Source organism: Alexandromys fortis, unplaced genomic scaffold (genome assembly GCF_014885135.2).
Source record: "Alexandromys fortis isolate MF-2015 unplaced genomic scaffold, M_Fortis_MF-2015_v1.1 scaffold_19, whole genome shotgun sequence".
Classification (NCBI taxonomy): Eukaryota; Metazoa; Chordata; class Mammalia; order Rodentia; family Cricetidae; genus Alexandromys; species Alexandromys fortis.
Genome location: NW_026067890.1, coordinates 15,505,284 through 15,520,419, shown reverse-complemented (window position 1 = coordinate 15,520,419; position 15,136 = coordinate 15,505,284). Strand labels below are relative to the sequence as shown.

The window sequence follows — 15,136 nt, the reverse complement described above, 5'->3', positions numbered from 1 at the left end:
TTTACTCTGTGCCATTTTATGGATGTAAGTAACTTAAAAGTATGTTTTGGATGGGGTTCACATACTGGAGTCTCAGACACTTTGTTTGAACGATAAAACTTTGGTATTTCTGAGGTTGGAATAAAAGCATTCTACATTAGAAGACACCGTTGGTTTAAACACTTGGTAATTAGCTGGTATAACTATTTTTGGAGGCTGTAGGAAGAGTTAGTGGTATAATGACTGGTATAAAAGTCTATAATACTTGGGTAAATTGTAAATTTGTTTTCAAAGAGAACCTTAGTTTCCTTTCCAGATGCTGTGATAAATTATGACAAAAGCCAACTCCATTCTTGGAAGCTTATCTGACTCCCACTCCCAGTCCATCATGAAAGGAAAGTCACAGTGACAGAGCCTGAGAGAACTGGCTGTGTTACATCCAAAATCAAAAGCAGAGAGCAGAGAACTAATGCATGCAGGCTAGAACTTAGCTTGCTGTCACCTCTCTTAAGCAGTCCAGGACTCCAAACCCAGGGAATGGTGTTACCCACAGTGAGTGTGTTCTTCTACATCAATGATCATAATTAAGATTATCCCACACAGACATTCTCAGAGGCTCTTGTCCCAGGTGATTTTAGATTCTGTTAACTTGACAAATAAACCACCAATTCCCTCAGGTTTCTGCAATGTTTCCAAGAAGAGATTCTATCAGATTGCAAGAAATGGAAACCAGGGAAGCAAACCAGAGGTCACGGCTGTCGAGATAGACTTGGAAATCATTCATATAGGACTGCTGAGATAGACTTGGAAATCATTCATATAGAAGTGTTAACTAAAACCACACATGCTATTTCCTCAAATCAATGATCCGTGATATTTCTAAAGGCCACTGCATAAGCCAAAACACACATACTGTCAGCAAACCAAAAAGGGAACAATTCTAGACTATATAAGTTCAACATGTTTTTCCACCTTATAAAAATCCTAATCCTTTCCATATACATTTTCTTTTGGTTAAATTTTCTTATCAGCTTGAGGTAAAAAGTTAAGGAAGAGAAAACAGATGAAGTATAGTTAGCTACCGTATGATATAAAAAATGGAGAGGAAAAAACACTGTTGATTAATACTCAAATGATATTGCAAGCATATAATTCTATTTATTCTAAAGAATCTCTTCTATACTCTCAATATTAAAAAGATCTTAAGTATATAATTTTTCAGTATTTATTATCTTATAAATTCAAAATCAGAGGACATGGTGTTTTTCAATGATATGCTAATACATTTGGAAGCTTTAATCGAAATATATCACTTATTCAGCAGCATTTTAAAAAAGAAATTATTTTAATATTTAATTCCTTAAAATTATGGAATATACGTGTATTTGTTTGAGGTATGTACACAGATGAACACAGGTACCCATGGTATCCAGCGGAGGGTGATCTGGAGCTGGAGTTATAGGTAGTTGTGAGCCACCAATGCAGTACCAGGAACTGATCTTGTGTCCTCTGCAAGAACAGTACCTGTTTTTAACCACTCAGCCACCTCTCCAGCCCCAGAGGAAATAGTTTAAAAATTGAAAGAGAAAACCTTTTACTATTGAGTTTATGTATTTTATGCTAAATTAAATAACTCATTTTCCCTCAGATTCACATGCTTTGCAATGGGACTTTCACAAATTAATTACCAAAGAATATTCAAAGAAGGTATAAAAATACTTTCACTATGTCTGAAGTTGTTAGGTTGGGCATATTTTACTGCTATGCACCGCGCCACCGTGTATGTGCTAGGTGCGCTATTACCCAGTTCGCGAGCTTCGGGCAAGGGGGCTGGAGGTTAAAATACACAGACACACACAGACAGAGAGACAGCGACATGGGTCATCTTTGAATTCCCCAGAATGCCCCCTTTATTGTGTTCAGGGGCAGATTATATAGGGATAGCCACGCCCCAGCCAAACCCACCAGAAACCACTCTCCTGCCATCAGGAACTCCTGAAGGTCTCGTGCTCAGAGCAGCTGTAGGCACTCAGATCAGGGGAAAACAAGTTGTTTACAAGAAATTCAGGATCTGGGGACTCACTGCTCCCAACATTTTACAGCTCAGCATTTATTTTAACATAAGTGAAGTTGTTGGATGCTGCACGTCTGGAATTCTATCTATTGGCAATGAGACACAAACAATGGAAAATCAACTTTCAATCCGAACTCTGGGTATGTTTTCTTCTCAACAAACAATTTGCTAAGATCAAAATACACAAGGAAACATGGCCTGATTTGATAACAGGAAACTCCAGAATTGATTCGCTACACTTGAGACTGTTTCAAATCTATCTTGCTTCACTCTGTAAGTTTACAAGGTGAGGAATATGCACTAAACAGCAGCTAAGATCAGTGATCTACTGGCAGATTGTAAAACTCATTATTTTAAGGATAAAGCAAAACACATGATCCACACGATCCTCTAAACACCACAGGGTCTTTAAAAACAATGTGACACTATGCTTTCCACTAAGTGGGAGCATTTTATAAATTAACAACTATGCCCGTATTCCCCAATTTTCCTGCTGCAAAATAACCAGCAAAACAGAGTCCTAATATATCTGTGAGAATAAAGTCACCATTCAATAAGTTTGAGTATTTTTGTAATAAAGTTTTTATCTTTAAAATAACTATTATCACAACACAGACACACTCAATCTTTTATCCTGCTTTAAAATTTTTAATCTTATAAAAAGGCACCTATGAAAATATTATTGCAAATATCATACATAATTGTAAAATATTGAATATTCTTCTCTAATATTTGAAACCAAGGAAATATAACCATCAGTATGTGCATTAAATTATCCAGCAAAAGTTCAATTTTGTGAAATAGATCAAGATAATAAGAAGCCATATGACTTTTTAGAAAGGAGTGTAAACATATTTCAGCATTCATAGTATGGCTGCTTACACAGAAACTCTTAAGAAATCTGCAAATGAACTATTTGAACTAACACAAAATTTAGTTCAATCGGGTCATAGGAAAGAAAACTGAATTTGAAAAAATTCACTTATATTGTTATATATCAACAGCAAAATGGAAATAAAATATAATTTCTTACACACTCATATCAAAACAAAATATTTAGTATTGCATTTAGCAACAGGAAAAAAACATATATTAAAAACTACAAAACACTGCAGGGAGGAATAAAGCTTTATAAATTTAGAGAGACAGTGTGTTAGTCTACTGGATAACTAGAGAGCATAAAGATGTCATTGCCTCCCAAACTGGCCTATCAGTATAACCACACCTCAATACAACATCAAACAGACACTTTTGAAAAGTACGAAGCTTATTACAAAATTTATGTGAATACAATTCAAGGAACAAATTATAGCTAAAGTAATCTTGAAAAATGCTGATGATGGAAACTTGCATTGGCAGCTTTTAAAATGTACTGTGACGCTATAGTAATCTACATAGCATACCCTCATCATATATATGGAAAAATAGGTAAATGAAGCAAAATATAAATCCCCAAAGTAGACCTACACATTTAAACTGCCATTTGCTTTTCAATAAAAGCAACAAAGCAACACAAACAGTCTTTTAAATATAGTTGAAACAACCATCTATATGATAAAAACTGCCCTGAGCAGCATATACAAATACAAATGAAGACACACCACAGATCCAATAAGATCTAATGCTTTAACATTTTTATTGGTAATGTGCAAGACTCATCTCTCAGCTTCTAGTTTTAATTCCCTTACTCTCTGTCAGATAAATTTTAACTGAACTTAAATTTTCCTCAACATCTCTATCAAATTAGTTATGTTTTGAATGGTGTGATTATCTATAGAAAGTGAACTATAAATGACAACCAGAGAAGTAGCAGCTTACGGAGGCAGGTTATATACAATAAATAAGTGAAGATAACTCACAGATGAAACCTCTTAAGAGCTTTCTTTCTTACAGGTCCAGATCACTGACTTCTGGTGGTAAAAACTAGTTTATAAGCCTTAAAAAATGATGGCACTTGCTTGTTTCATAAACAAGCTACTTTTTTTTAATTATGTATGGTTTATTGTTTCTCCTTTTATTTTTTTTTTTTATTTACACCTAAGGTCATGCTCAACTTCCTAGCAATCAGGGAAATGCAAATCAAGACAACTTTAAGATACCATCTTACACCTGTCAGAATGGCGAAAATAAAAAACACCAATGATAGCCTTTGCTGGAGAGGTTGTGGAGAAAGGGGTACACTCATCCATTGCTGGTGGGAATGCAAACTTGTGCAACCACTCTGGAAAGCAGTGTGGAGGTTTCTCAGGAAATTCGGGATCAACCTACCCATGGACCCAGCAATACCACTTTTGGGAATATACCCAAGAGAGGCCTTATCGTACAACAAAAGTATATGCTCTACTATGTTCATAGCAGCACTGTTTGTAATAGCCAGAACCTGGAAACAACCTAGATGCCCTTCAATTGAAGAATGGATGAAGAAAGTATGGAATATATACATATTAGAGTACTACTCAGCAGTAAAAAACAAGGACTTCTTGAAGTTTGCAGGCAAATGGATGGAAATAGAAAACACTATCCTGAGTGAGCTAAGCCAGACCCAAAAAGAGGAACATGGGATGTACTCACTCATATTTGTTTTTTTTTAATTAATAAACAAGCTATTTTGCAGCACATGAAGCGCCCTCTGACCATTGCAAGCCCAATAAGGAAAAAACAAGCGGTTCTTAACTAAATAAATTTACAACAATCAGCAACAACTTGGAATTGAGGCTGGCTAGATGACTTTTACTGGAAGGTAGGAAGTAATGCTGTATTCAAATTTCCATGGAAAATATTAAATTCTAGCTTTGCCTTAGTTATTATTCTAAGCATCATGAACAAGGTAACTTGTGGAAGAAAGAGTCTGTTGGGCTCACAGTTTCAGAGGGTGAGTCTCTGACAATCATGGAAGGCAATATCGCAGCAGGTAGGCATGGCACTGGAGCAATAGCTGAGAGTATACATCCTGAGACAACAGCCATGAGGCAGAGAGAGATAACTGGGAAATGTGGACTTTTAAAGCCTCCAAGTCCAGCAGCACTAGCAACACATCTCCAACAAGGCCACAGATTCTAATCCTTCCCCAAAGTTCCACCAAGTGGGACCAAGTATTCAAACATATGAGTCTCTGGGGGGCATGCATATTGAAACCACCACAAGCTTGTTACCAGAATGATTAAAAACAAGACTTTATTTACACTGACATTTAAACACATTTCTCAGGAAGAAATTGCAAAAACCCATAAAAGTCAGTGTCTTCTTTATAAAATAAAAATTAAAAAACACTATAAAATGTAAAGGATATAAAAATCAAGGAGAATTTTGTTTGTAATCTTACTCTGTGTTTCTGTCACTAACACTTTGATTAAATATAGACAAAAATGTGACTTATTGAAGAAATGTGACTTCTTCACTCAGACTTGCTGATGTTCCTCTTGTGAGATTCATCATGTCTAAAACATGGATGGAAAGCTAGAACGTTTCATGAGATAGTAGATATGATCTCATAGCAAAGCATCACAGAGTGCATCCTCATATAGCACAATTCAATGTTTATAAAATACTGAAAAGAAAAATGAGGAGAATCCTTGTGGAAGGATACATTTGGAAATTTTTCTTTTTAGTCACCAACTTCTTTTGTCTAAGTTTTTCTTAAATATTTTTTAGATTTATTTATTTATTTTATGTATTTGAGTATTTTGCCTGTATGTATGTGCACCATGTGTGTACTTGTTGGTTGCCAAGGACAGAAGAAGACATAGGTTCCCCAATAATTTCAGATATTTTTAGCTGGTGTTAGCACTATCTTAGTGCACCTGGAGGACTAAGGCAGGAGATAAACACTACTAGGTACTGTTAAATGCTATCATGTACTGCTATATGCTATTAGAATTATTACTTTCATGTTGTTTTCATTAAGTATTAATGCTTTCTGTGAATGTTTAGACCAGTCAAATACAGACACAAGCCTGTGTGACACTCTTGTCTTATGGTGGAAGCCTTGGGGTAATATCAGCCAAGCAGCTCATATTCATGCAAAGGGGGGACAGCTCTCATGGCAACCCTATTTTGGACATTTTGCAATTATTCTGAGGACATCTCAGCAGGATGCTGCAAAGGATCTTTACAACCATGGCTGAATTCAAGCTCCAGACAGGACCACTTCAGGCAGTCATGAGCCACAGGAAGTGGAAGCCTAGAGAAGACAAGTTTCAGTGAACTACAGCTGTTTTCACCCCGTCTAGAGGAGAGCAGTTTTCCTGGCCCCATGAAAGGCCGGCAATTGATGGAAGCACAGTTTTTCATTTGTAAAAAGGACTGTACAAACACCATTGCCAAATCATATCCCATTCTGCCACAGTCTGCTTGCCTCACCTCTGTGGTCAGTCAGCAGATACTTCCCACTTGCCCCTGTAACTGCAACATTAAATCCAATAAAAGGCCTATCTCAATTTTGTTTGTTTTTGTTTATTAATTTGCCTACTTTCAATTGTTGCAAGTCAGGTGAGCTGGGAAGACTGAAGAGATCTAGAGGGCCGCTGAGGGCAGAGACAGCCGGGAACAAAGGTGACAGATATGGAATAGGGAGAAGGCTGTGAAGGGCCACGAACAAGAGCTACTCCATAGAGGGTAGAACTATCCTCAGATTGTAGCCAAGCCTCACTAGCCACTGGAGATCTGCAACTAGCCTCTGCCAGATACCAAGAATCCTTATACCCTAGGCCCAAGAGTTTTAACACTATCCATGAGAAGGATGTCAGAGTCTAATATATGAGGCCAGCCAGCACTCCAGTGAGAGCAGGTGCTTCCTGCTGCTGCTACTTAGAGCCTAGGTGAGTGACAGGCTGTTGCCTCTAACTGAGCACCTAGAACCTCTCTGTATCTTGCTGCAACACTCTGTAAATGGGTTCCCAAAAGATGTTCTAGGTTGACCATCTTGGTGTTTGGTGCTTCTTTCATTGAAATTCTAAGTGGCATTGACCTCAGGATAGTTTGGAGCTTTTCCTTGCATCCCTTGCTGTCCTGTATGGAAACTCCAGCCACAGGTTCAGGGGATGAAGTAGATAATTGCAATATCATAAGGACTCATGGTAAGCAAGTTTTGTTAGTTTAATATAACTTTATACAATTAAATCTTTTATGATTAAAAAAATAATTTTGAGTAAATTAGTGAAAAATTGTTTTAATAGTGCACTTGTAATAAGAAAGTTAGGTAACACACTACTCTGGCTAAGAAAACATAAATTTCTTGAGTCACTGAAATGATTGAACTAAATTCTATCATTAAGTTCTACCAAAGTCATGATTACTACTTCCGCCTCTTTCTCAACCTGGCCTTTACTAAGAAAGCTCACTGTTCACCAGGGACTATTGGTGTACACCAAGAGGTTACCATGGCTTCTTTCAGGAAAATAATCTTGGCTAGCGGAACAAATTCTTAGAACTAAAATATCAAATTTTTCATATATGTACACTCCACTGAGGAATTTTTCAAGTACTTTCTAGAATGTAAACAATGAATTTCTATGCAGCAAGTGAATTAAAGTTCTTAAAGTAAAAACCTACATTGAATTTTATCATTACACAAGAACGAAAGAAATCAATGCCCTTCAGTTTCTTGGTAGAATCCTCCTTTGTTTGCCAGTTTCCACTCTTCACTCATTTGCTACACATTCCACAGTACCTCACAGGCTTCCTTTCCCGGAGCAGGTCTTCCAAACTCCTCTCACAGTGCTCAGCCACCACCACCAGTCGTTCTGAGAAAAGCAAATCCAGTTTATAATTAATACACTTTAACAAAAGATCATGTAGCCCTCTAAAGTTAACATATAACACAAATAACAGTATTTAAAATTATTATGGATTTTCACTGTGTAGATGTGTGGTCAGTCTCCCTTACTTCTACCTGGCTTGCTCCTCTCAACCTCCTCTATCAGCACTCCACCTATCCAAACTGAAGTCTACCCATCTTCTACCCATTATTAAAAAGACTGACTATCCATTAGTCATTTTACTGTGCTTCTCCTCATCTACTACTTACTGAAAAATGACCACATTTTATTCCAACCTTGGAACTCTCTTGAACTGCAGACACTTAGAGCCCACCTTGGGCTTCAGTGTAAAATTCACTGTCTAGCTGATTTGCAGCTCCGTTGCTAGAGAGCTTTCCTGGAATGCACAGAGCCCTGCATTGATTGAATCCACAGCACTTTATAAAACAGGGTAGTGGCACATGGCTGGAATTCCAGCACTGAAAGGTTGAAAGGGAGACCGGGCCATCCTTAGTGCTACATCTAGTTAGAGGCCAGCCTGGGATATACAGGACCCTTGTCCAAGAAAACAACCTGAAGGTGTCACTAGCAGCTCAAGAGGAACAAAACAAGTTATAATTTTTCCCTCTCCCAAACCCACACACAGATTCCTGCATCTCCCAGTTGCTTCCAGAACCTGCAGTTTATTCCCCCTGCTGAAATCAGGATCTAAGCCAGCACTACCTCTTTAGGCCTCCATGGCAATCACTTACCGGTTCTTTTCAGCTGAATTAAGATCCTCCTCCTGCATGCTTTCACACTAAAGCCCAAGTGGTAGGACAACAAATCTGAACACAGAATTCCTTCTCTAGTGTCCAGTAAATATTTATCTCATCAGCTTTTGGGCATTCTCATCCTTTGGGGAATTACACTTGGGTTCCCATGTCTGAAATGTCTTCACCTTTGAAAGAACTTCTGCATTACATTCATTTAGTGATGTGAGTGTGCTCATTCCACTGTGCACACACAGCGGTCAGGGCAACTCGCAGGGATCAGTTTCTCCTCCTTTCATCACATAGCTTCTAAGGGTCAAATTTAGGGTGTCAAGTTTGGTGGCAAATGCTTTATCTGCTGAGACATCTTGATACCCCTCTTTAAAAAAAAGAATATATTTTGTGTATTGTGTATAAGCAGTTCATGTACAAGTGTGGCTCTGTGGGCATGCCGGAGGTGTGTTTGGAGGTCACAGAACAACTTGTGGAAAGTGGTTCTCTCCCCTTCCATTATGTGCATTCCAGGGACCAAACTCAGGTTGTCACCCCTTTCCACTCAGCCATTTTCCCACCCTCCTTCATTTTACACCGTTATCTCCTGTCGTGTTCCATGATGCTGAAAAACAGACTATTGTTCTGAGACTCAGACGCTGAGCTGATTTACTATTCATTAGCACATGACCTTGGGAAATTTACTAATCTCTCTGTGCCAGTTTCTTCTAAAGAGGGAGAAAACAATAATGTCCACATCATAGCACAGTGGTAATGGTGAAATGAATTCACATATAATTAGGACTGAGAAGAAGGTGAAAACAATCATGCCTATATCACAAATTGTGATGAGGGTGAAATTTATTCCTATATAAACAGGACTGAGACTAGTTCCTGGAAAAGAGCCAGCACTGATAACTTTCACTATTATTCAAGTAAACAAGGCCTCAGTAAACATGACTTCCTCAAGGCTTTGGTTCCCTAGAATTGATTCGCTAGTCTTATAATGCAATCTAGACAGTACTTTTCTTTTATACTGCTTATTTACTCTAAAACTTTGCATTCAGTTTTACTTAATGCCATTCTTCTCTACTTATATAAAACATTTAGTGATAGTGGGAACCATGTTGGTCTTGTTTGGAACTGCAATATTATTGTCTACAATTCACCTGAAACATATGGACATGAACTAAAACTATGTATGTTAAACTATGACAGAGAAAGACAGCACAAAGTTTCCTCCATCCTGCATTCTTGCTGAGGCCATTTCAGGTTTAACTAGCATTTGATCTTTCTGATGGAGAATGCCATGGAAATTATCCAACTCTGTTGTAGGAATGCAAGGTCAGGATGTCCCAGCTAACTTAGCTTCGTTTCCATTAAACTGCTTGTGCAAACCTCTTCCTTCAGTCAGCTTATCTTAGCTTCTGTCAAATTGCTTGCTTATATGAACCCACCACCTGTACCCTCTCCTCCACTCTGAAGCTGCCAAACTGAATGCCAGGATGGGTATGGTTTTCTCAAGGCTACAACTGGGTCCCTGAATACCTGGGTATAGTTCCAGAAGGCTGTAATAGAGACTTTGAATAACTATAAACTGTGCCTTAGTAGTCATTTGTTGTGGAATCCCCATAAGAAAACAAATCAATTAGAACAAAGGCATACTGGGGATGTCAGAAATGATGGCAGTTATCTAAAGAGATCTGTTCTGTGTGGAATAGTACACACTTATGTTCTAACTAGATATAATAGTATAGTAATACTGAAATTAATACCTCAAACATTGGAATTTATTAAAACGTACATATTTAATTAATCAGCCATTTACAAGTAGATATGCATATGTTTTTCTATCTGTAAGAAACTTGTATACCATGGGGCATTAGGCTGAAAATTTTCAGGTTTCCTGGGAACACATTCAGTGTCCGTCATGGCTTTAAGATTTTACACATTTTTAAACACTGTTTTAGTAATATAGAGCCATGAATCAGCATTTCTCCCGGAGGTGATGGTGTATATACAGAAGTATTTCCATTATGAACCTCTTTTCTTTTAAAACAAGAACTCAATAGAAGTACTCATTCCAAAAATTTCTAGATTTGTTTGAAAATAGTTTCTGTTCGTTATAAAAACAGTCTGGCTGAACAGAATAAACTGTTGGTTTGGGAACCATAATGTGCCAGATAAGAATCAACGGTGCAGTGGCATTATTTATAAATACAAATATACAAGTTTGGAGAAATGGCTCAGCAGTTAAGAGTGCACACCACTCTTCCAGAGGATCTGAGTCAGGTTCCAGTCACCCACATCCAACATTTCACAGTTGCCCATTACTCCAGCTCCAGGGGGTCTGAAGGCACCTGCACTAACGTGCACATAACCCCATACATATAATTAAAAACAATAAAATATTAAAAATAAAAACAAATGTGACAATAAAGAATGTCTGTAAAATATGAAATAATCTTTTCCCCTAACAAAATGTGAAAATTCACATGGCATGTCTATCTAGAACTGTATTTTCAATCAATGAAGAGAAACTGAAGATTAGTCAGGAAAGATAACAGAGAGGTTGAATAAGAAAAAGACAGTAAAAGAGACGTTGGGTCCAGAGTGATGGCTGGATCACAGATAGCTGATCTCAGAGAATAGAGATGTTCGTTATGCAAGCTTGATGAATTGAGTTTGATCTCTAGAACCCATGTAACTGTGGAAAGAGATAAACAACCCCACAACATTGTCATCTGACTGCCCACCCTTCCATATGCATGTCCCAGTACATGTGCCCTGACAAGTGTGCATCTCTACCCATACATGTAAATCATACACACATATATATAGTCACATAAAAATAAACAATTCAAAACAGAAAGCATTGAATTTTTGATATAAAAATGACTTAGAATGCCTTGTAATATGGTGTTGTCAACATATAGTTCTTGCATCATTTCTGCTATTCAAAGTAAAAAAATGTGATATTTAAGTAAATGTTTAACAGTAATGCCAACAAAGAAAAACTGATTCACAAATACTGTTGGTACCAGGATGCTGCAACAAACAGCTTTAAAAGTCAACTATCATCGTCAGGTATTCAAGCAAATTCTAGTCGAGATAAACCTACGAAGAAATTATATGAATTTTTTAACCAGGATCCTTATGAAAGCTTATCTAAATATCCTAAATAATAAAACTATTTCACAAGTTGAATGACCTTGAGACATACTGAAGAGTCCCTGAAAAACCTGCAGTCTTAGCTCTTGCTGAACTTCAGTGCCTCCTTGTTGACATGCCCTGTGTTTTGGGCTGGACTAGCAAGAATCTCGCATTCTAGTTCCTAGAACAGAATCTTTTCATACATACAAACCCTAAGTTCTTTCCTGTCTTTTTTTTTTTTTTTTTTGAGACAGAGTTTCTCTGTAGCTTTGGAGCCTGTCCTGGAACTAGCTCTTGTAGACCAGGCTGGTCTCGAACTCACAGAGATCCGCCTGCCTCTGCCTCCCAAGTGCTGCTAAATGTGTAGCCCAGGCTGGCCTCGAACTCGTGATCCTCCTGCCTCTGCCTCCTTCAGCAAATCCTACCGGCCCTAAGTTCTTTCCTGTGAGATAATCCTGACCAATTCACACATTTAGGTTGAAATTTATAGTCTATAGGTAGAGAATAAACTATAGTATGGCCTTAATAATGTTATTTATTCCAACTTAAATTTCAAACCTATGTAGTAAAATAATTTTCCTTCATTTCATCTCACTAGCAACCAAAGGCATTTCTAAGTAATCAATGCCAATGACAAATGGCCACACTACCACTTAAAATTGTCATCCTCAGCAACTTCAGCTATGGAGGAACCTCACTATAGGATCACAGCAGTGACACACACTGCTGTCCCAGAACATGAGTCTCAACCAACTACTTTTGTCCTATTAAAAAAAATCAACTGCAACAACAAGAAAATAAAAACTCCATTTTCATTTTAAAAGGTAGCCACATTTACTTTGAACCATAAAAGTAAGTTCATGACTGCATGTCAATACATATTCTGTATTTAAAACTGCATCATGATTTGAATCAGTGAACATAAAATACAAAAGAAAATCCAAAAAAAAAAAATCAAAAAACAAACCAAACACAAAGCTTACCTACCATGCTTCCCCCTAGAAATATCCACATACTGGCACAGTCTGGGATGGGTGATGGTCTTAAGGATTTGAAAGCGACCCAAAATTTTGATGGAATTTGGTGTGAGAGGAAGTCCGTTGCTTCCACAAACATCATGGGGAAGAGCTGAGGCAAAGAACGTAAAGGCGCCCATGTCTGCATCCTTCAAAGGAAACATTTCTGGAGTTCTGGGTCCTCTAAGATGATCTAGAAAAGGAGACAATTTTTTTTTTAAGATAGACTGACCCAATATTAATCCAGTATTTTCTCACTTGAAAACTAATATACAACTTGGAAAAAATATCATGAAACTAAACTATAAAAAAGCCAAAGTTTAAAAATTTCAAGACAATATATAAAAGCAAAGAAATCACCCGAGCCTAGGTTTATACTGCAGTTCAAAATGAACTTCGAAGATTTTCAATACTGGGAGAAGTAATTGGATTTGGGGAGTATTTTAGTGGCAAGGTAGAAACTTAGTGTAATGGAAACTCCCGGAATCCACGAGGGTGACCCTAGTGAAGACTGTTAGTAATGGGGGACCTGGAGCCTGAACCAGCCATCTCCTGTAGCCAGGCACAGCTTTCAGTGGAGAGATTGGGACACCAATCCTGCCACAAAACCTTCAACCTACAAGATGTGCTGGGGTAAAAGAGGCACAGATCTTGTGGCAGTGACCTTCCAATGACTGATCCAACTTGAGACCCATGTGTAGTTGGATTTTTATAATTCTTTGTGAGTCCCATCACCCAGCTCCCAAATAAAAACACAGAGACTTATTCTTACTTATGAATGCCCAGTCTTAGTTTGGCTTGTTTTTAGCCAGCTTTTCTAACTTAACCTGTTTTCCTCCTTCTCTATTTTGCTTCCAGGTTTTTTTTTTTTTTTTTTTTTTACCTATTTTAATTCTACATGTTTTTCTTCCCTTCTTACTCCATGGAGGGGTGTGTGGCTGGGTGGCTGGCCCGGGGAGTTCTCCTCCTCTCTTTCTCCTTTTCTTGCTCCTCCTCTTCTTTTCCCTAGATTTCTCCTCCTTCAAAGGGCAATGACTAGAATTTTAATTTCTTCTTTTTTTTTTCAGGTTTTATTTTTGAGACAGGGTTTCGCTGTGCAGCCTTGGCTGTTGTAGAACTCACTCTGTAGACCAGGCTGGCCTTAAATTCAAAGAGATTGCCTAACTCTGACTCTGGCGTGCTGGGATTACAAGTGTGAACCACCACTGCCCAGAATTTTAATTTCTTATTCAATAAATAGATCCCAAATAATATCTAAATATCAGGATTGAAGTTATTGGAAAGATGAGATTTAGCTGCGGCATTTTAATATTCAATTTTACAACAAAATACTGGGGTTTCAATTTAGATCTGAACCACATACAACTGAATAAAGACAAACCACTAGCAATCATGAAGACATTTAGTTATTCCTCCATTACTTCTCAGGTGCACACAAAACTCACAAACAGAAAACAGATATACATGTGTGTGCTCACACTAGGTGACTAGAAGAAAATGAAAAAACTAAAATGAAGAGGCGGAAGATTACAAGACAAAAGCCGTGGAAGCAGCTGGCTAGTAAAATTTACGCAGGGAATCTTCTGAAACCTTATGTCCGATTTTTTTTTTCTTCAGCTGCTTGACTATTAAGGACCTCAGACAAGACACACTTTTTCAATGAACAAGACACAATATAAACTCAGAAAGGTCTTGGAGATGAATGACTCAAATGAAGGGGAAATGTCAAAAATTAGTGGTGGAGGGGAGGGGGGCACGTTGATTTATCTAGAGTAAAACCGTATTTGCATTTCGAAGCTCGGTGAGCTCCAGCTTCGAGGGGAAGAAGTCTGGAGACAAAGGCAGCAGCAGCAAGTAGTTCCGCAGGTTGGTTCTACTGCTGGCTGCAGACAAGCGGGGTCCCTCTCTGAACCTGATTGTCCTCTGTATCCCACAAGCCCCACCCACTACCACACAGAACGAACGCTCGGACACCAGAATACCTGCCTGAATTTGGGGGCGCAGAGATTAGGGAGGGGATGAGCTCCTAAGCGCTGTGCCTGGCGCTGCTACTTAGTGGGCCGTGTTCTGCATTGCAGGCGCGTCTACAAGAGGCGGCTTAGGGAAGGTGACAGGGGGGGCCACCAGCCTTCGCCCGCGAGGGCTGCCCGGGTGCCCAGCTCAGAACTCGGCTGGGAGCGCGCGCCCCGCTCCACTGACAGCTCCCAGCATCCCCTCCGCCTGGGCTGCCTCAGGTCGGCCACTGCTCGTGACGTCACGGTCCGGCGACGCAACTCCGAGGGAAGACCCCTAACTTCCGGCCGCCTGTCCCTCGCCCAAACAGACAGCAAAGTGCAGCCAGAGGGAAAGAAGAGGAAGGATTGGAGGAAGGGAGGGAGGAGGAAAGGGGAAATGAGACCGTGGTGTGGCACGAGA

The 15,136-nt window shown here is 38.7% G+C and overlaps 1 protein-coding gene across 4 annotated transcripts in view; it reads right to left on the bottom strand.

The window, feature by feature from the left end:
- Positions 1-14,973, bottom strand: part of Tbck (TBC1 domain containing kinase) — a 124,157-nt gene extending 109,184 nt beyond the window's left edge. Inside the window, exons 1-3 of one of the 4 annotated variants that reach the window (XM_050132563.1) lie at positions 14,704-14,973; positions 12,689-12,914; positions 7,722-7,794 (exon numbers count right to left, since the gene is read on the bottom strand). In XM_050132563.1, the coding sequence (XP_049988520.1) occupies positions 7,722-7,794; positions 12,689-12,869 (254 nt within the window). In that variant the 5' untranslated portion in view covers positions 12,870-12,914; positions 14,704-14,973. The remainder of the gene's footprint in view (positions 1-7,721; positions 7,795-12,688; positions 12,915-14,703) is intronic. The other 3 variants (XM_050131122.1, XM_050131851.1, XM_050130431.1) reach the window with 3 other exon arrangements.
- Between the last annotated feature and the right edge of the window lie 163 nt (positions 14,974-15,136).